The sequence below is a fragment of the Bidens hawaiensis genome, unplaced genomic scaffold (genome assembly GCF_021521415.1).
Source record: "Bidens hawaiensis isolate Kalapana, Puna unplaced genomic scaffold, B.hawaiensis_p1.1 tig00014938_1, whole genome shotgun sequence".
NCBI lineage: Eukaryota > Viridiplantae > Streptophyta > Magnoliopsida > Asterales > Asteraceae > Bidens > Bidens hawaiensis.
Window position 1 is genome coordinate 483726 of NW_027492328.1, and position 21399 is coordinate 505124.

Below are 21399 nucleotides of genomic sequence, written 5' to 3' on the forward strand. Positions count from 1 at the left end.
AAAAGCGAACACATGGTTATGCTTAAAATGTTGTACTATAGGCATACTAAAACAGTACATCAGTGTAGACCCAAATAGTAATTGTTATATAGAGAATTATATTTGAACTTTTTATTAAAGTAAAATACTTATATAAAATACTCACAACAATCAACAAACCAATAGCAAGGAAGGTTTATTTCAATTGATTGAACACCAAATTAGATTAACTGCAACCAAACATCTGAATGATACTCTTCATATACATCGGGGTCGTAGTCTATCTCTCTAAAAAGATAATGATCTGTATCAATCTGCAATGAAGAGAATTTATTAATTTTGTGTCGGTGCATTTTGGCATGAGAATAAAACAAACAGGATACACCTATGCCTAAACCATTTACCTCTAGCTCAATTTTCTCCAAATTCGGAGAGTTTTTCATCAACACAGCAAGAAACGTCAATCCATAGCCGTCATGAAAAGACATTCCTTCCAAACGAAAGCATTTGAGGTGAATTATTGAGGTTGGAAGCTCCTGTGGAACCAAGTCTGGAACAAACCACTTGAACCATATATAGACCAAAACAATTATCAACATGCAAAGTTTATATATATATATATATAAGTTATACAAAGGTGAATAAATATTACCGGAATGGCATCACTCCAAAGAGTCAGATGTTCAATCATAGGTAAGCACTCAAATAGCTCACTCATGGTGGATCTTTCATCCACGATAGCATCATCTCCAAGAATAGGCTGCAGCAACTTACTATATTCAGAAAAGTTTCGAAAGCCCAAGAGAATGAGTAACAACTAACAAGCTACTTACCAGACTGAAGCTCTTAAGTAATGGACATTTTGATAAAAAATGTAAAAGAGTTTCTCTAGAGATGATTACAGCATTCAAGGATAAGCTTATAAGGCTATCAAATCCATTGGCTATCGGTTGATGGTCAAGATCGCATGAACAGAGATGTAGTTCCGTTAAGTGATGCAACGAGAAGACTGATAAGGGTAAACTATACATATTATCATCGGAGTGTCTAAAGATAAGTTTTAATTTCTTAATAGTATGGTTTCTCGACAAGTGAAGTATTATTTTATCAATTTCATGATAGGGGTAACCAGTTTTTGATGGGGGGGTGAACTTCATCAATGGCAAGGGTGAACTCGTGTATTGGATCTTGGCGTTGTAACATAACTTGTTGTATAGTACATAAAAGTTTATATGTGTCCTCGATAATCTGCCCTCCGTAATGTGCGTAAGAAAACACAAGTTTGGGAATTTTGGTCCATTTGTACCTCCATTCTTTTGAGAGGATACTAGTCCTTGCTGCCTCTTTAATTGGTAAAAGACAAAGGATGACTTCTGTTATGGTTTGAGGAAGTGCGCTAATCATACCCAAAGGCAGTGGTTTAGCTTTAGACGAACGTTTCGCTTTAGACAAACGCTTAGCTTTAGTCAAACCTTTAACTTTCATCTCAGGGTGTTTTGTTGTATGGATACTGCAAAAAAGAATTATAACCGACGGGATTTTACAACCAATTAAAACTTGTACTGAACCGATACTTTGGTATTATAACCGACGGGATTTTACAACCAATTAAAACTTGACACTTGGAAAGTTTCTGACATTTCCGACAAGAATTTTAATAATCTTGGGTTTTCGTCCATATTTCTAATTTAACGAGTTTGATTTACCTATTACACCCTTCTAACTCTTAAACCCCATTACACTCCTTACAAAGTTAACCTTTAGCTTTTCTCGTTCCTAATAAGATGGGGAAAAAAAAAGAATTTACACAAACAATTCAAGTTATTTGAAGGTATGATCACTCGTCATTCTATGTGTATATCACTAACAAAAATTGATTGAGCCTAGCTATAAGCCTATATGAGTTGTGCTTGATCTTTCCTTAAAAGTTATTTCATACCATAATTAAATACATATATTATTTGATTCAATTAATTTATCATGAAAAATTTCCAAAATAACCTATTTATAAAGAAAATTCCCCAACCCCCCCCCCCCCCCCCCGGGTCTTTTCATCTTCACGTAGAAAACCCTTCCAAAACCAATCTTCAAAGTTGAGATTCAAAGACCAATGAGAAACTGGCATGTAGCATCCAAACTTATCGTCAAAGATGAAGTTGAGGTCAAACTCATCGTGAAGATGAGTTTGGATGCCTACGTGTATGTTTTTATTGGTCTTTGAATCTCATTAGGCTAAGGGTAATGGGGCTTGGTTGAGCCCCAAGTGATCCAATCAAACCCGACACGTAGGCGATGACATGACACTGGATCAAGCATATCAACCAAGCCCCAGATGGTGTAGTGGTCCAGGTGATCCGAGGCTTGATCCAGTTTTTTATTTATATTTTATTTATGCACACAATTATAAATTAAAATACTTCATTAAAACATAAATAAAAAGGAAAATAAAAACATAAATTTAAAATACATAAAAATAGCGTTTATAATTTTTTTCCGCCAATTTCTTCGAATAAGATCATTTTCTTCCTCCATTATCGCTTGGTCGGATAGCGGTAGGTGGCTAAAGTCTTTAGCTAGAATGTCAAACTCTTTAACCGATTTTTTGTATGTCGAGCTTCACTAATTGAGAGGAGGGTACTTTACAATTCGTTAAATTTTATCTCGAGCTTCACCAATCCCGCATCTCCGGTTTTCTTTTCCTTACCTTTTTGGGATTGTTCTGCGGGTTTAGCCGGCTCCGGTTGTGTGTTGATATATCGTAACTCGAGCCCGACATGATTTTAAATTTGAGAAACTTAGAGAGGTTTTTAAATTATTAGAGAGAAATTTAGTAAGAATGGTGTGTTATTGTTATAAAATGGGGTAGTTATTTATAATGGGTTTGAAAAAAAAACATTAAAATAGCCAACGGCTATTTTTTTAAAAACAAAACCCTCCAACGGCTATTTATGCCCCGCGGTCCCATCCACGGGGCTCAACCGCGCCCCGGCTCACTTGAGGGGTGTAGCGGTGCTCGCGAGCCACATCAACAGCCGCGCCCCCGTTCACCCCCCCATTACCCTCAGCCTTATGTAGATGGAATTGGGGACGGCTTATTTTGTGAATTTCTTAAAAATGAACATTTTTTGAATCTCTCTCCTCACTTGTGATAATTTAAGAATTTTCTCAAAAAATATTCATAACACCAAGAAGGGACCCTAGATTTGATACAATAACAGAACCAAAAGATAACATACCAAAATGAGACTATATCCAAATTTCGTACATAAACCAAACAAACGTTAACTAGTTATGAGGCTCACTCACATGCCTATAGACTATAGTTTGAGATGTATGTATAAACACACCCATCAACCAAATTGATATGCCACCAAATTATAGTATACTTCATCAAAGCAGAAAAGCCAAAACAGAAACTCATTATTCACACTTCTGTAACTGATACATGTTACTCTTAATGGTCTAGAGCTTAGAAGAAATTGGTTTTTGAATCGTCAAGCGTAATCATCACCTTTTCAATAACTTTAGCCCACAAACACCCATTACCCATTAAAATAATAAAAAATATACGAGTGCCACAATAGTGAAGATGAAACGAATCGGTAGTTTTAATTTAGATCCACAAAGGCAAAAAAAAAAAAAAAAAGTGGGGTTGCTTATTACTATTGCTGTTACTATTATTATTTGCAAGGCCTTGTTATTTAAGTAAATTAAATTACATAAAACCACTATCTTAACATCAAAACATAATACGAGGAGTTAAATGTTACTATTTTTGTGAGCCTAAGGTAAGAATAAGGTGTTGATGCATGTTGGAGCTTGTATATACATACATCTACAATTCACACTTCTCCTAAATTCATGCGTTTCCAGGTGAGATGTGCTTACAAACCAGTAACAGCACGTGATCAAAGAACATCATTTCCATAACAGCTCCAATGCTACTCATTAAACCAGTAAAGCAGCAATGTGATCACTCTGGTAAGTACATACTTCAAGATCACAATTAATACACAACGTTGGCAGTTTTCGCTCACCCATCCTGACCCAATTGCCTTTTCATTTCTACCCATCCTGGCCTGCTTACTCTTTTCCTACTTTTAAATCTGCCCGTACTAACCGCTTGATAATTATAGTTAACCCGAAACAGCCCATAAATTTATATTAAAGTCCAAAGCATCCCAAAGTTAGATAGTCGAGTCATGTTTGCTAGGGCTAGTTTGGAAGTACATGATTGTGTGGAAGTCAAACATCCAAAAGAATCTAATAGAAACATTATAAAAAAAACAAGTAGCCATACCAAAACTCTAGATTACGATCATAAATCTTGACCTTTTCTGGAGAAACTAGAGTGATCTAAAAAACATCGATCACTACCGCAGATGCGCGAGGGGCACGCAAGAGAGTTTTTAACATCTCCGACTCTTGATCCTTTTCAACCATACTTTGTATGCGGAACTTCTTTAGCTTGGGAGACCTAGCCAAGATGAACTTCACAAACTCCAACTCGGGATCCAACTTTCTAATATACACAATCTGTAGTTCAATCAGATGCTCCAACCAAACTTCTGACAGATGCTCCAACCAAACATCAGAATGATATTTTTCATATTCATTTGAATCAATCTGCATAGAAAAGTCAATACTTTTCACATAGATGTATTTTTACATGAGAATGCAAACAAACAAGACACAAATTGGCATAATATACTATTTACCCATAGCTCGATTTTCTCCAAGTTTGGAGAGCTTTTGATCAAAAGAGCAAGAAAATCCAATCCATAACCGTCATGAAAAGACATTCCTTCCAAACAAAAGTATTTGAGGTGAACTAGTAAGGTTGGAAGCTCTTTTGGAAACAAGTCTGGAACAAACAACTTGAACAATATATAGGCCAAAACAGTTATCAAAAGCCAAAGCAAAAGCAATCTTTAAGTTATATAAGAGTGGATAAATATTACCGCAATGGCATCCCTCCAAATAGTAAGGTGTTCAATCACAGGTAAACACTCAAATAGCTCAATCATGGTGGATTTTTCATCCCCGATAATATTTTCCTCGATCATGGCCTACAAAAGCGTACTGTATTTAAAAAACTTTCGAAAGCCCAAAGGAATGAGTAAGACGTTACTAACCAGATTGAAGCTCTTAAGTGATGGACCATTAGACAAAAGATGTAGAAGAGTTTTACTGGAGATCCTCACAAAATTCAAGGATAAGGTTGTAAGGCTACCGAATCCATTGAATATTGGTTGACGGTAAACATCACACCAGCGGAGAGAGAGTTCCGTTAAGTGATGCAGCGAGAAGAAGGATAAGGGTAAATTATACGAATTATAACTAGTTTCATCAAACTCAAGTGCTAATTTCTTGACCGTATGGTTCCTTGACAAATTAAGTATTATTTGGTCCATTTCACGAGAGTAATGACCAACTTTCGAAAAGAGGTGAACATCAGATATGTAAAGGGTGAACTCTTGTATTGGATCCTGGCGCTGTAACATAACTTGGTGTATCACACGTAAAAGTTTATCCGTCTGCCTTTCATATGGGCGATATTCATAATACACAAATTTGGGAATTCGGGTCCATTTGTACCTCCATTCCTTTGAGAGAGTACTTGTCCTTGCTGCCTCATCAATTGGTAAAAGACATAGGATGATTTCTATTATGGTTTGAGGAAGCGTGGTGATTATATCCAAAGACAGTTGTTGAGCTTTAGACAAACGTTTAGCTTTCATCTCAAAGCGTATTTGTTGGATCCACACTGCAAAAAAGTAAGTTTACTGCAAAGATTAATATAAAACAAACCATGCTAGCACACTACTTACCAGTTTAGATATCAATAGTTTATCTTATAGACAACAAAAGTTGAAGTTTCTGTAACAGACTCTGTTAACTTTGTGACATCAACTAACTGTTTTAGGGTATTGTATTTGGTAGGGGTGCAAACGAGCCAATCTGTTCGCACGTTACTCGAGCTCAGATCGATAAAAAACTTGAAACGAGCCGAGCTTTTTCGAGCCCAAGCCGAGCCCAAGCCTCAAATAAAGCTTGTGTATTTTTAAGTTTTTCATCTTTCGGACTTCAATGTATTAATTTTACACAACACGACCGAGCTTTCACCGGTTAATGGTACTACACGAGCTCGAGGCGAGCTTAGGGTCGTTAAAGATATATATCTTTTTAAGTATACAAAAACAACTAAAAACTTATATGATAAATATAACAACATCAATAGTGAACTTGAACAATCATCGATTTCAACAACAATATATTTCTGAGCTTAAAATGGATGAGAAATTGAAAATAAAATGCAATCAGTAAAGTATAAAGTATATAGATTTCGTACCTTTAATCGATGGGTAAACTATTAACACCGATCCAATCGGCACGGCTTAATAACTCAAATCGATTTAGGTTTTTGCCACGACACCTCTCCCTGTTATTATCATTTCCTACTTTTTTTCTTTTTTTCCCTTTTGGGTTTCTACATGGACTAGCAAATGGTACCGCTAACCACTCTCGAACAGGTTAGTTTTGTACTAATATACTGCTCATGTTTTAACTGTATTCTTGAGTTTAAAATATAAGTAAAAAAAAAATAAAAAGATTGGATAGGAGAATAAAAGAAAAAAAAATTATATATTTAAAAGGCATTCTCAAGTTAAAAGAAAAGAAATTATTAATTATATTCTTGAGTTAAATCGAAAAGAAAAGATAGAAAAAAAATTGTAACTTTACAATTATGTTCCCATAGCAACATGAAAAAGATAATTGAGATTGTAATGATATGTAAATTTTCCTTCACAATCATGTCATATTTGGCTGGAAAGTTTTTTTTAAAAAAAGGTCTGACTTTTCTTTCCATACTCTTTCTTTTTTTAAAAAAACTCAAGAATGAAAAAAGAAAAACTTTCTTATCGTTTCTTTTCCAAACTCTTAAATAAAAAACTCAAGAATGCAATATTTAAGTTTTCAGGATTGGTACCTTGCGAGTATTTTATCGATTTTTTTCTTGTGCCGAGTACCGAGCATTTTCAATATCGGTTTATATATGATTTTCGGTATTAGTATTTTTGACGTGGTACTCTCGCTATCAATACTGGTACCGATTTCATCACTAGTTTGCTATTAGCTTAATATATTTAAATGATGGTTTGTACATGTCATATTCATATTGTATTATCATTCTCCTAAATAAAAACTTTATAGACAAACTTATGTCATGTTACATGTATGCCTTTTTTTCGTATTGCTAATATTCTATGTGACAAATGAAAATAATCAGGTTTTAAGTTATATCTAAGACCAAATGTAATGGGGCGATTTGCCACCTCTCGGCGATTTTAGGGCGGGTGGGTATCTGGGGGGTGGGGATATGCATTTGTCGCTGAAAATGCATTTGAAAATAATAATAGTTTATTATTATGTGTGTAATGTGTGTGTGATCGATGTGATGAGACAATATTGGGCTACAAACCAATATACCCTACGTACAATAAAAATCGCCCTATTTCTAATGTGGTGTCGCGTGTCAAAAATCATCCCTCAATATAGCACATTTGCTACGCATAGCCTAATAAACCATATGGGGATGTATACTTATCTATATAATTACAAAATATTATTTTACATGTATTATACTATGACCATCGATATATTTTTTCAATTCCTTTTGGTTTTTCAATAATAGCAGGCGTTCAACCGTTATATTATTGAAAATCGCCTCTAGTTTTTCTCTTGGTCTTATAGTGCACAACCTATATATGAGCAATTTTCCTTTTTTTTCAATAGAAATTTGAAGTGAAGTTTGATAACATTGTGGTTTGTAATTGTGGAAATTAGGAAGATAGAATTGGTATTTCTTAGTAGGTTCCGTTAATTTGTATGAAACGTGCTATATGTTTACATACATATATCATTTATTACGGACTGATAGCTTGTTGGTTAGATATAGAAAATTAATAGTTAATCGTTGTAGAGTGTAGCATTTAACTATTACAACAAATACAACAGCAACCATACCTAGTAAGATCTCATAAATAACAATGCTATAAACAGGGTCTGGAGATGGTGTGATGTAGGCTAACCGTACATTTATTCCAAAGAGCAGAGATGTTGCTTTCAGAGAAACCCTCGGCTCCAAAACTCATATACATTAGATAATATAAAAAGACAAAATTCAACTGAACATTTTAAATGTTGAAGAAATAAAAAAAACTAGATACAATTAATATTAAATGATAAAAAATATTAGTCATAATAAAATAAATACATTAAGGTAGTGATAATAGTATTGGATATTTAAAATATACAATAATAGTTAAAAAAAATATATATACATATTAAATTTATTTATAATTTAACAATAAAAGTAAATAAACACATAAACAAATAAAATTAAGTTTAATAAATAAAAAATATAAGAATACTTCGAATAATATTAATAGTAAATTAAAAAGTAATAAATAAGTACAGAAAATGATATATTTAAAGTAGAAATAACATATAAAATAGATAAACTTGTCTAATTTGATTAATACTTTTTAGGATTATTGTACGTTGATAAAATTGTTGGTAAACTTAAATTTTAAATTATTTGTGTAAATTTTGCTTTTTTTTTCTATCTTATTTCACCTGTCATTAAAAAGTCAATCTTTATATTTACTTATCAAAATAAAAAATAAAAATACTTGGGTCCAACTAAATACATTACTACATATAATAAGTATTCTCCATATGGATTGGCAACAGACGATTAGTGATATTTGAAGTGTTAAATTAAAGTGTTTATTATTGTTTATATTCAAAATAATAAACAATAAACATTCGATTCATAATATGTGGAATGAGAACAATCGATTTGGACTAAATCCTGATAACGTCAGCGGTTAAGGCTTAGCCTATACATAACAATGCATATGATTTTAAAACTAAAAGTTTTCGGGTTAACCCGAAACCTAGAATTCGGACCCAAGAACCAACCCGAATTACTTCGGATTAAGTTCGGGTTAGTATTTTCTTGGGTTTGAGTTTCTCGCGTCGGGTTAGTTTGGGTTCAAATACGGATTTTCTTGGTTGGGTTTCATGTTACGTGTAAAAGTGACAGCCCTACTTTCAACGATTATAAATAAGAATCACTACTTTCACTTTATGCAACTTTAAATCTTCTAATATTCTTCTAACTCAGAATAATAACTATTATTTGAACATGGTTTTAATGTTAATATGTTTTTTCATTTTCCTGACAGTTACATTCATATGAAATAAACAAATTAGTTGTTATGAATTTTTGGTTTTTATATTGCTTGATTATATAATTTTTAGATGTAAAATATAAAGTCAATTAAAAATTTGTCATACACAGAATATTAATGACAACAAATTTATCATGATTAATCAATTTCAAATTGTAAAGATTCTAAGGATGATTATATTATCAAAGTTCAGGTATATGGTTTTTGAGATAATCATGTTTTTTTTATAAACATGAGCAGATGTTCTCAAATGACATCATATTAATTGATTAAAATTAGCTATGGTATTTTATGTGTATGAATATTTTTTTATTGATTTGATGGATATATATTATCATTAATCTAGAGTTGGTATGTACTTGGAGAACCTTTTTTGTCACATGGTCAACTATATATAGTTATATCAAGAATTATAAACAAGCCTATATGTTACTTTATTAAGAGTTACAAGCAGACATGAACTAAAGATTTTGATTTTTGATAAACAATGTATACTAACTAATACAATCACAAATGTAGTGTAAAATGAAGTTTTTATCTATCTGTAACATAATTGTGTAATCTTATTTATGTAATTTCTATAATTGTAATTTAATTGTAATTGTATTAACAATATATGATCAATTTATTGACTGTATTTCACTTAATGGTCAAAGTTTAAAATTATCAATAATTACCCATGTAATACACGGGCCTCAAACTAGTTAAACAAAGATAAACAAACCATTTTAGTTTCGGTTAAGTTTCACAAAAAAAGTTTTATTCAGGTAACAAACAACCTTAACATTTTCGTCTGGGCCCACATTTAGGTTTTATCTAAGCCCAACATAAGAGAAAACCTTATCCTTTTAAGTTAATTATTATATCATCACAACAACACTTAGGGGGTGTTTGGTAGAGAGATTTGAGGGTGGAGAATTAGGTTTCTCTTGTTTGGGAGAATTAGGCGGAGAATTGGGCGGAGAATTGGTTTTCTCTGAGAATTGGGTGTAGGCAAAAAGTAGAGAAATCCAATTCTCTCTATTTGGAAGAGAAATGGAATTCTCTCTGCTTCTAAATCGCGTCTCTGCTCTACTCCGTTCGCGTATGATGATGATGATGCTCCGACCGGCGATGGTGATGATGATGCCGACGTCCGGCACGGCGGCCGACGCCGCAGCCACGTCCGTTCGCGTCTCTGAGCCAAAACGAAACCCTAAATCGCGAGGCGGTGTTGCGAGGCGGAACCCTAAATCGCGGTGTTGATGTTGCGCGGCGATGATGATGACGCTCTACTCCGTTCGCGGTGTTGCGACGCGTCTCTGAGCCACCATTTCTCCACCATGATGATGCCGAGGCGGAACCCTAATCACGTCTCTGCTCCCGTTTCCCCACCCATTTCTCTATTGTACCAAACAAAGGAAATGATTGTCAATTCTCCACCCATTTCTATTTCTCTCCAATTCCATTTCTCTCCCATTTCTATTTCCATTTCTTCCCATTCTTTTTCTCTGTACCAAACACCCCCTTAGACCTAAATGGATCTGTAATCATTCACAGCGTTTACAGTTTAATTTCTTCGACTCAAGGTACTCTACGGAAGCCCTCGATATGTATTTACAGTTTACCGTCCGTTTTAACTTCTAGTAGAAGTAGTAGTAAAACTCTTTTTTATCTTTTTTAAAAACTTTTTTGTGGTGCTCTTTATAAGTTGATCATAAGCAAAAGCATAGCTACACCAATATATGTACTTTCTTTTTCTATAAATCGTAAAGTTATTGTGCTTTATGCCATTGCATGCTAATATAGTTTATCTTAAATTGATCTTCACATGCTGTAGCATCGATTCAACAAAAAACACCTTGAGATGAAAGCTAAACGTTCGACTAAAGCTCAAGGGTTGTCTAAAGCTAAACCTTTACCTGTGGATATAATCACCACACTTCCTCGAACCATAATAGAGACCATCCTATGTCTCGTATCAATTAAAGAGGCAGCAAGGACTAGTATCCTCTCAAAAGAATGGAGGTACAAATGGACAACAATTCCTAAACTCGTGTTTTGTATCCCATATGGAGACCAAATGATGGAGACAAGTAAACTTTTCTGTGCTATACACCAAATTATGTTACTACGCCAGGATCATATACACGAGTTCACCCTTACCATTTATGTAACTGACGACTATTCAAAATTCGGTTACCCATATTATGAAGTTGATCAAGTAATGCTTCATTTGTCGAGGGACCATAATGTCAATAGATTAACACTTCGGTTTGATGAACCTTGGAAGAGTTCGAGTTATAAATTACCCGTGTCTTTCTTCTCATTGCATCACTTAACGGATCTAGATCTTAGTTGGTGTGACATTGACCATCAACCGACATTCAATGGATTTGGTAGCCTTACAAGCTTATCCTTGGAATGTGTAGGGATCTCTATGCAAACTCTTCTACATCTTTTATCTAACTCTCCATCACTTAAGAGCTTTAGTTTGGTAAGTAACTTCTTACTCATTCTCTTGGAATTTGGAAACTTATCTGAGTATAATGAGTTGTTGCAGCTTATGCTCGCAAAAAATATAATCGGACCTGAAAAATCCACCATGATTGAGCTATTCAAGTGTTTACCTGTGATTGAACATCTTGCTATTAGGAGTAATATTATTCCGGTAATATTTATTCACCTTTACATAACTGATCTTTTTTTTACTTTGGATGTTGATCATTGTTTTGGTCTATATATGGTTCAAGTGGTTTGTTTCAGACTTGGTTCCACAGGAGCTTCCAACCTCACTAATCCACCTCAAATCCTTTTGTTTCGAACAAATAACTTTTCTTGATGACTATGGATTGACTTTTCTTGCTGTTTTGATAAAAAACTCTCCGAACTTGGAGAAGATTGAGCTAAAGGTTATAAATAGTATCCTATTTTTATTTTTTATAATCTCATGCCATACACTTACACAAAATATAATGACTCTTCTCTACAGATTAGTCCAACATATCTTTCTGAAAAATATTATACTAATGTTTGGTTGGAGCATATATCAGGCGTTTGGTTGGAGCATCTAAATGAATTGAAGATTAATAATTTAAAAAATTTGGAGGCTGAGTTAGAGTTTGTGAAGTTTATCTTGTCTAGGTCACCCAAGCTTAAAAAGGTGAGCATAACAACCAAGGTTGCGAAGGATCAGGAATCAATTATGTTAAAAGCTCTCTTGCGCGCTCCACGCGCATCCATGGTAGAAATTGACATTATTTAGACCGCTCAAGGTTTTTTTTCCAGAATTAAGTATTTTAATGTTTTTGTTCAACTCCTTTTGGATGTTTTGACTTCCACGCAATCGGTAGCTAGTCCTGACAATCTTAACGATGGGCTGTTTTGGATTTTAATATAAATTTAAGGGTTGTTTTGGGTTAAGATGGGGACTGAAAACTGCAAATTGTGTATTAATTGTGAAACTGCCAACTTGTCAAGTTTAAATGGTTAAGAAGTAAACACATGAGAAGGAAGGTCATGAATTTTGGAGTAGTGTGAATTAGTAGATGTATTTATATAACGCTTCGGTTCGTTTTACATAAGTAGTTGTTCGGTTAATCTATCAGTTCAGTTAGTTTGGTTTTGTATATGTATTTATCACTGTTCAGTAAACCGAACCAAAAATGTTGGTTATCGATGAAAAAGAAGAACAAACCGAATCAGCATTTAACAATTTTCTTTCTTCGGTTATCTCGGTTCGGTCACTTCATCTTTTGGTTACGGTTTAATTAGTTTGTTTTTCTGCTCATCCGAACACAATAACAAATTGGCCATTTTTAAAATGGCGTTTGTTCAATTTTGTCAAAATCTGTTCTAACTCGAAACTACAATGACCATTTTTCAAACGGGAACCTTCTCTGACTCGAACACTTCTACTCTAAAGTGCACCTTTTGTTTTTAAAAACAATGAAAATATAATCCAATAACATTGACAAATATAAATACTTGTGTCGTATCTTTCAATCTAAATGTCTAAAATGTACCCAAAACATCAAATCATTGAAGAAAACAAGAACTGATGAACAAAGACAAGACGGTGGATTTGTAATGGTGAACAGATCGTGCTAGTTAGGATCGTCAGTTCCCGAGCTTTAATATCTAGCATGGGCTATTAACCATGGGATCGTAAATACACCGTTTTATCTTTGTTAATCAGTACTTTTTTACTGCAACTGTTAAAGACGTTTTGGATATTTATTGGCATTTGGGATGAACAATATAAGCATACAAGTATCGATATTAATCGGTTTATATTTATCATTTTTATCGGTTAGTATTTTCATTTTTATCTAAACAAAGTGAATTTTATAGGTTGTGATAATTATATCTAACAAAACTGACCGGTCACGTCGGGTAATATATGGGTCAGAAGGGGTTTAAATAAAACAAGTCTCTTTTAAGAAATGCGCATTTTAGTTTTAGTCGGAACGGGTTTTGACAAAATTGGACACATTATGTTGTTTTAAAAATGGTCAATTTGTTTCAGGTGTTAGGATGAGTAGAAAACGAATAGTCTAACCATAAGTAACTTAACTGAAATAACTAAAGAAAAGGATTCAACAACGGTGGGATAATTCTTTACTTGATAACCGACTTTTTTGGTTAGACTATGCTTACATGAATCTACAAAAACGAATTAACCAAACCGAACCTATCGGTTAACGATCAACAGTTTTTAGGTGAAAACCAAACCGCGATACACACATCTACAAAACCAAACTAACCGAACTGATGTGTTTACTTCATGAATATATACGCATGCGTCAAAACCATTTAAACTTTAGGAAGATCCCACTTTGAGCATACCAGGTAGTGATTAAGAACATCAAATCCAATAAGGAAGCAAAAGATATGTTCACTCCGATAAGTAGATAGCATACTTCAAGTTCACAGTTAATACACAAAGTTGGCCATTTCGCAACTAATTACGTATTTGGTAGGCGCAATTCCATCTCTCACAATTTGAAAACGTTAATAGCGTAAAGAACATGGAAGCTTTGGCTCGTCGAATGGTCTGTCAACCAATGCTCGCACCTTTCACTTTCTCTACATCTCAACCCATCCCCAAACTACATTCTTCAACATGGTCAGCTTCCAATCAACAGAAAAGCACAACATAAACCAAAATTATATTCAATGAAGAAAACCATGTGCGTACTGCCCCCGGGGCGCTTTAGGCGCTATGGAGGGGGAAATGTTGGTTTTGATTGGTGGGTTGATTTATTTTATTATTTTTAATCAATAATAATTATATTAATAATAATTAACTAGCTACATTTGACTAAAAAAAATCCCTTTAAATAGCTTCAAACCTCTTGTACCACAAACCAACTTTTAGCTACAAACCTTTTATCATTCTTGTTATGCACATTACACTGTACTATAAAATCTGAAAAGGATGTCATACAAAATCTAAACAATCAAACATTATACCATATTATAAAACTTAAAAAACGTCATACAAAATCTAAACAATCAAATCAAATAACCAAGCCATGAGGAACATCATATTTATGTACATAAACTTCATATTCAATCATATATCATTATCTCAAACAAAAACATCTATGTACATAAACTTCATATTCAATTAGATATCGTAATCTAACACAAAAACTAATGGGTGATTAATTTTCAAGAACTTCTTTCTTTTGTTGTACGCCTCTACTTGTAGGCAGTCTTGGTACACATTTGCAAAAGAACTTGATAGTCTCATCATCGTTAACAAGCTAATATTAATTGACGATTGACCATACTCTCTAGTTGTGATTATTATTCGGTTCCCTCCTCTAGTTGTGATTATTATTCGGCTCTGTGTTTGAACTTTGAATTTTGAACCTCATTTAACAAGCTATCATAAATAAACGATTGTCCCTGCTCTCTAGTTGTGATTATTATTCGGCTCTCTCCCCTAGTTGAGATTATTATCCGACTTCCCTCTCCAAACCAATCATGTGATCCGGCATACTGGTGGCGGATTTTATTGGAAATACCATCAAGGGATACATGATGGTGGTGTTTTCCGCACGACTAGGTGAGTCAACTTGTAAGAGCCGCGTAGAGATGATCCACACACGTCTTGTATGCGCCATCTTCTTTGAAGCTTAGAAATACATCACGATTCCATAACTGAAGAGCATTTCTTATTGTTTTCTTTTTCTTTTTTCTTGGTTTGAATTCCATCAGAATTGCAAGTTGGGATTGGGCCTATAAAACATAAATTATTAAATCAATTCAATATGAAGATAACACAAAATCTAACCAATAAAAATAAAAATATAATCAACCATACCAAACAAATCCAATTTTCTATGTTTAATCAAACAAATCCGTCAAAGATAAAAAAAAAATATATTCTAATTTCAATTCCAAGTACCAGAAAATACAATTAAGACCATAAAACAGAACGATGGAATCATAGAAGATACAAAAAACATAGATGTTCAGATCTACTTAAAAACAGAGGATTAAGAGAATAAAAGGAGGAGCAGATAGATCTAAAGTCAAAGAAAGAACTAACCTTGGAGATGAGATCTAGGGTGCAGTGGTTGAGGTCCAGAGATGAGATGAGTTCACTTCATGAGATCTAATTCGCTTTTAATATTCCAGTTAAATCTTTTCTTAAAAATAAATTTCAGATGTTAGATATTTAACACGCTGGAGTAGAATCAGATATATATATTTGGTCAATTTTGGTGTACTGTTAATCTGTTACAGTAGATTAAAAAGAAAGAGAAAAACTATGGTAAGCGTATCGGTAAGGGGAGAATGGGAGAAAAGTTTGTCACGTGAGGCTAAGTCGGTGAAAGTATGGATTGTATTTTAATGGTGTGGAAGAGATTGGGGGAAGAAGTATCACAATTTTAATGGTTTATATATAAAAAAAATAATAAAACTAAGATGGGCCCACCATATTTCAATCGAGAAATACTTATCCATGGCCTCACTTCTTAATCCTCTTCTCCAAAGAGGAGAATGGGGGGGGGATCCCCTAATCTCCCTCTCATTCTCGTCCACTATGCCCTACGGAATGTCAAATAGTATGTCTAGAAGGGTTAGACACATGTTTGATGTCATTGAATTTTTTTAATTGAATTTTAGTTCATTAATACAAGGGAAAACATTATAAAAATTAGAAAGAATTATTTAAGTTAAATTTAAGTTAAACAATAAAAGAAAACCCAAATCCTATAAAAGTTCATTTGTGCTATACTTCAGGCATTTGGTAGGTTTATCACGATATTACAATTAAAAGAGAAAATCTGAAAAGTAAAGTTGTGGTAAAGTAGCTTAAAAAGAGTTTAAATTAAAAAAAAAAGCGAAATAGAAGAAAGAAAAAAAAAGGTAGAAGAGAAATGAGGAGCAATGAAAACATTAGAAGCGGACGCGGGGGAAGGGGGTGTTTGGGGTCGAACACGGGACCTTTGTTAGATGCAAGGCTATTAAAGGTATAGAGCAAAACTAGGGATGCACATAAACCGATTTAATGAACCCATAATCAAATTAATCGATGAGACCGAATCAAAACCCACAATTGTGGGTTGGTTATGGTTAACAAGGTTTCTATGCTTGTGAAAATTAAACCGTATCGATTATATGAAGTTTATTATAATATTATGGATTATATGCAACTTTTAATACACTAATATATATACAAACATATAATAACACTTTATTCCATGGTCAAAAACTTCAAGTCCAAACTTTTAGGTCCAACTAAGATGCAATTATTTTTAGCTAAACCTAAATTCATGATTAACTGACCCACAACTGACTCGTTACAACTTTTAAATTCAATTAACCGAAACTGCCAGAACTGAGTTATCCATTAACTGACATCTCGGTTATGGTTATGAGTTTGGTTATGATTTTGAGCCAAAGACCCAAACTGACTTGAAGGGAGGCCACAAGACCAAGCTTGATGTTGTTTGTAGAATCGATATGGCATGGGTATAGGCCGCCATTGTTCAAGTCAACCACCAAGTTTTAGGGGAAATTCCAAAAATAGCCCTTTAATGGTGGGAGATTTCAAATCCCCCCCCCCCCCCCCTCCCAATCGCTTTTCCAGCTTTGTCCATATTCTAACGCGTCGTCGACGATGTGTTTGGTAGTTTGCTGACGAGTTAGCTAACACATAGTCAACGATGTGTTATGCCTCCAAACATATGGTCAACGATGTAAGCCTCCAAACATATAGTCAAGGATGTGTTAGGCATCCAAACACGGTCAAAGATATGTTTAGTCTTTTGTTTGTTTGTTTTTTTAAGATTATATTATCAAAACTAATTTTACTTATGTTTGATTTTTTTATAGTTTTGTAATATATAACATTTTATATAATATCGAGTATACCGTTAAGAAGTTTTTTATCTACACGTTGACATAAAATTTTCAATTATATGACTCATACCAACCCATATAATTTTCAAATTAACCCAAACTGACCCATTAGAAATACTTTTGGGTCAAGATTGCCCCCTCTACTTAAATTTTTCATTTTCATATTAATTTTTTTGCAGTGCCTATAAAGAATTGGAAAAAACGACTATAACCGAACCGAAATCGAAAATAATTGAAAAACTGAAAACTGACCGAATTGTATATTCATAAAACCGATAACTTCGGTTTCGATTTCAGTTTCGCCTAATAACCGAACCTACTACAAGTTCATTTGAATAGGGATGAGCTCGGGATGGTACCGGTACCGATCCCGAAAATTCAAAATATTTGGTACCTGTTTGGTATTTTGCATGAAATACTGGTATGGTACCAAATCGTACCGATACCGAAACTAAAAACTTGGTACCGAAAATGTTGATCCTGTTTTGAAGCACAAATAGGGTCTACTTTGACCAAAGTCCAAAAAGGCAAAACCTAATAGATTTGAACTGAAATGAGCCGAGCCGAGCCAAGAGAAAACCCTCAACCGATCGACTCAAGCCTCAAGGTATTGCATTCTGTGAATACTGTTAGTGTTTTGTAACTTGCTTCTAGTTTAATTTGTCTCATGATTCTCAATTTCGTTACGTACACCCAATGTTAGTGTTTTTTAGTTGGGTTTTGTAAATCTTTAAATTTTTAGTTTTAGTGTTACTTTAATTGTCTCATGATCCTCAATTTTAGTACTCAATGTTGAGCAACGTCTTCAAGCTTAGATATTAAAGGAAAATTCTTTTACTTGGTTTTTTTGTAAGTCTTTGTAGTATTAATGTAATTGTTTTCTAGAGTAAACTCATCCCTGTATGTTCCTTGACATCATTTCTTGTTCATATCCTATGCATCAAATCACCAAATTGACATTTAATGCCCATTTCCAACCGTAACTATTTATGCCCAAACCCGTGTGGACCCTAACCAAATGACCACTTTTTGCAGTGTCGGTCCAACAAAAACAACCTGAGATGAAAGCGAAACCTTTACCTGAGGATATAATCACCACACTTCCTCAAACCATAATAGAAACCATCTTATGTCTCGTACCAATTGATGAGGCGACAAGGACTAGTGTCCTCTCGATGGAATGGAGGTACAAATGGACAACAATTCCTAAACTTTTTTTTTCTACCCCATCTTGGGACCAAATGATGGAGACAAGTAAACTTTTATCTGCTATACACCACGTTATGTCACTACGCAATGATCCGATACAAGAGTTCACCCTTCGCATAAATGATGAGATTCACTTTTCAAAATTTGGTGACGAGGTTGATCAAATAATACTTGATTTGTCGAGGTTCCATAAGGTCAAGAACTTAACCCTTCAGTTTGATGAATATAGGGATGGTTCGATCTTTAATTTACCCTTTTCCGTCTTCTCATTGCATCACTTAACGGAATTGGATCTCAGTTGGTGCGGTCTTGACCATCAACCAACATTTGATGGATTTGGTAGCCTTACAACCTTAAGCTTGCATTGTGTAAACATCTCTAGAAAAACTCTACTACATCTGTTATCTAATTGTCCATCACTTAAGAGCTTTAGTTTGGTAAGTAACTTCATATTCTCTTGGGATTTGGAAACTTATCTAAATACAATAAGTATCTGCAGCTTATGATTGAAGAAGGAATTATCGGGCCTGAAAGATCCACTATGATTGAGCTATTCGAGTGTTTACCTAGGATTGAACATCTTACTGTTAGGAGTGATATTACCCAGGTAATCTTTATCTATATAACTAAACTTTTTTTAATTTTTTTTTTAACTTTGGATGTTGATCATTGTTTTGGTCGATATATGGTTCAAGTGGTTTGTTCCAGACTTGGTTCCACATGAGCTTCCAATCTCACTGATACACCTCAAACACTTTAGTTTGGAAGAAATGTCTTTTTATAATGACGGCTATGGATTGACATTTCTTGCTATTTTGATCAAAAACTCTCCAAACTTGGAGGAAATTGAGCTGGAGGTAAATAGTATTGCTCTGTTGCATCCTATTTGTTTCCTTTACTTTCATTCTAATTACGTTGACACATAAATTGATGAATCTTTCTGCAGGTTCAATCAGGATTTTTTAGTAATGAAGAGTATCATTGGGGTATTTGGTTGGAGTATCTGAAAGATGTTTGGTTGGAGCATCTGATTGAATTGACGATTTTTCATTTTAGCAACTTGGAGCCTGAGCTGAAGTTTGTGAAATTCATCTTGGCCAGGTCACCCAAGCTGAAGACGGTGAGCATAGTGACTGAGGTTGAGGAGTCGGAGATTTTGCAAACTCTCTTGCATGCCCCGCGCGCATCCGCGGTAGAAATCGATGTTTGGAGCCCTGAAGGTTCTGAAGCATCTGAAGGTTCTCCGTAAGTAAGGTTAAGATGTATGATCGCAATCTAAAGTGTTATGACTCGTGGGATATCCGGGTTTCATTAGAAGCCCCATACCCGTCAAAGCGGTTCAAACGCATAAAAAGACTCCATTTACAAATGAAGCAATCTGGTGGTTTGAAAGGGGACAGAGAGTGACCAGAGGGCGACACGTAGGATATTAAAGGTTTCGTTCGTATTACGAGGTTATTTTATATTAATCGTTTCTATTATATATATATATATACACATATATATACATATATATATACATATATATATATATATATCTGATGTTAGTTTTATGTATTGTAAGAAAGTTAATAATTATATACTTAGGATTTGATTATGAAAATTGTTTCACAAATAAATTGGATGTTATAACCCGGTTTAAAAGTTATATGGGTTTGGTAAAACCCATGACCGCTTCTTTTTTTTAATATAAAATTGTTTCTTAATTATAAATCATATCTTTTTTTTTAACAAAAAATAAATATTAATTTCTAGTATATCCCTATTTTATAGGATTTTCATATCAAATATTTGGTGAGATTAATTTTTAATTTAGTGAGATGTTATAACCCATATAAGGATTGTCTGGGTTTGGTAAGACACTAAGACCCATACCCGTGAATTCGGGTCAAACGCATGAGAAATCTCCTTTTAAAAATTAAGCAATTTGGTGGCTTCCATAAAAGGAGAGAGCGACCACATCGCGACACGTATGATTTTTGAGCTTTCGTTTATATATATATATATATATATATATATATATATATATATATATATATATATATTATAGATAATTTAAAAATATATCTAAAAATAATTAAATTAATATGAAGAGTAAATAATAAATAGCAAACAAGTCAAGTTTATGAGAAGAGTTCAAGTTTTAGAAATATATAGATTGAAATGAGCCAAACTCAAACCTAATCAAGCTGGTTTACACACTTAATCATAAGGGCTCCCAAACACCCCCTTAAACCTCTCCAAGCCTACCCTTTGGGGGACGAACTGAAACCTTTTAGGTCTCGGTCTGTTTTATATTCACTGATCTTGTTCAACAATCGCTCCTCCTAGTCCTCGATCGACTCAAGGTACTCTATTTTTGTGTTTAATTAGTGTTTGGAAACTAGGGTGATAGGGTTAGGAAGGGATAAAGAGACTTGTTAGAGAAGAAAGAATATTTTAAACTTCTGATATGATTTCATTCATAATACGTACCAAAATAAATAGCAAAACAAGTTACTAAGGACACCCCCCAACTAACAAAAATAGCCACTAACCCCTTACATAAACAAAAAAGATAAATACTTAATAATAATAATAATTAACGTAA

At 33.9% G+C, this 21399-nt stretch overlaps 3 protein-coding genes, 1 long non-coding RNA gene and 1 pseudogene across 7 annotated transcripts; 2 read left to right on the top strand and 3 right to left on the bottom strand.

Moving 5' to 3' along the window:
* Positions 1 to 218: 218 nt before the first annotated feature.
* Positions 219 to 1485, bottom strand: LOC143548206 (F-box/FBD/LRR-repeat protein At1g13570-like; annotated as a pseudogene). Its single transcript, XR_013137910.1, has 4 exons — positions 813 to 1485; positions 632 to 739; positions 384 to 542; positions 219 to 293 (listed from the first exon to the last, which is right to left on the bottom strand). The product of XR_013137910.1 is annotated as an F-box/FBD/LRR-repeat protein At1g13570-like (transcript).
* A 2253-nt stretch (positions 1486 to 3738) lies between these two features.
* Positions 3739 to 6425, bottom strand: LOC143548205 (F-box/FBD/LRR-repeat protein At1g13570-like). 2 transcript variants are annotated; one of them, XM_077039434.1, is made up of 5 exons: positions 6332 to 6425; positions 5115 to 5746; positions 4941 to 5048; positions 4698 to 4856; positions 3739 to 4605 (listed from the first exon to the last, which is right to left on the bottom strand). In XM_077039434.1, the coding sequence occupies exons 2-5, from the start codon at positions 5718 to 5720 to the stop codon at positions 4336 to 4338; spliced, it is 1143 nt and encodes a 380-aa protein (XP_076895549.1). In that variant the 5' UTR covers positions 5721 to 5746; positions 6332 to 6425; the 3' UTR covers positions 3739 to 4335. The 2 variants fall into 2 exon arrangements, with proteins under 2 accessions (XP_076895549.1, XP_076895548.1); XM_077039433.1 differs by having other exon boundaries at positions 5115 to 5765.
* Positions 6426 to 11018: 4593 nt separating this feature from the next.
* Positions 11019 to 12765, top strand: LOC143548201 (F-box/FBD/LRR-repeat protein At1g13570-like). 2 transcript variants are annotated; one of them, XM_077039431.1, is made up of 4 exons: positions 11019 to 11715; positions 11782 to 11889; positions 11972 to 12142; positions 12178 to 12765. In XM_077039431.1, the coding sequence occupies exons 1-4, from the start codon at positions 11086 to 11088 to the stop codon at positions 12481 to 12483; spliced, it is 1215 nt and encodes a 404-aa protein (XP_076895546.1). In that variant the 5' UTR covers positions 11019 to 11085; the 3' UTR covers positions 12484 to 12765. The 2 variants fall into 2 exon arrangements, with proteins under 2 accessions (XP_076895546.1, XP_076895545.1); XM_077039430.1 differs by having other exon boundaries at positions 11999 to 12463.
* A 2005-nt stretch (positions 12766 to 14770) lies between these two features.
* LOC143548203 (uncharacterized) lies at positions 14771 to 15886 on the bottom strand. Its single transcript, XR_013137909.1, has 2 exons — positions 15781 to 15886; positions 14771 to 15467 (listed from the first exon to the last, which is right to left on the bottom strand). It is a non-coding gene; the product is annotated as an uncharacterized LOC143548203 (long non-coding RNA).
* A 2697-nt stretch (positions 15887 to 18583) lies between these two features.
* Positions 18584 to 20074, top strand: LOC143548207 (F-box/FBD/LRR-repeat protein At1g13570-like). Its single transcript, XM_077039436.1, has 4 exons — positions 18584 to 19246; positions 19309 to 19416; positions 19505 to 19666; positions 19756 to 20074. The coding sequence occupies exons 1-4, from the start codon at positions 18662 to 18664 to the stop codon at positions 20056 to 20058; spliced, it is 1158 nt and encodes a 385-aa protein (XP_076895551.1). The 5' UTR covers positions 18584 to 18661; the 3' UTR covers positions 20059 to 20074.
* The last annotated feature ends 1325 nt before the right edge of the window (positions 20075 to 21399 follow it).

Excerpts from the sequence above, each read along its gene's own strand:
- LOC143548207 (XM_077039436.1), top strand. The coding sequence starts at position 18,662 with ATGAAAGCGAAACCTTTACCTGAGGATATAATCACCACACTTCCTCAA. Across the intron at positions 19,417-19,504 it reads TTAGGAGTGATATTACCCAG|TGGTTTGTTCCAGACTTGGT; the intron begins GTAATCTTTATC and ends ATATGGTTCAAG. Across the intron at positions 19,667-19,755 it reads TGGAGGAAATTGAGCTGGAG|GTTCAATCAGGATTTTTTAG; the intron begins GTAAATAGTATT and ends ATCTTTCTGCAG.
- LOC143548201 (XM_077039431.1), top strand. The coding sequence starts at position 11,086 with ATGAAAGCTAAACGTTCGACTAAAGCTCAAGGGTTGTCTAAAGCTAAA. Across the intron at positions 11,716-11,781 it reads CACTTAAGAGCTTTAGTTTG|CTTATGCTCGCAAAAAATAT; the intron begins GTAAGTAACTTC and ends GAGTTGTTGCAG. Across the intron at positions 11,890-11,971 it reads TTAGGAGTAATATTATTCCG|TGGTTTGTTTCAGACTTGGT; the intron begins GTAATATTTATT and ends ATATGGTTCAAG.
- LOC143548205 (XM_077039434.1), bottom strand. The coding sequence starts at position 5,720 with ATGAAAGCTAAACGTTTGTCTAAAGCTCAACAACTGTCTTTGGATATA. Across the intron at positions 5,049-5,114 it reads CACTTAAGAGCTTCAATCTG|GCCATGATCGAGGAAAATAT; the intron begins GTTAGTAACGTC and ends ACGCTTTTGTAG. Across the intron at positions 4,857-4,940 it reads TTTGGAGGGATGCCATTGCG|TTGTTTGTTCCAGACTTGTT; the intron begins GTAATATTTATC and ends ATATTGTTCAAG.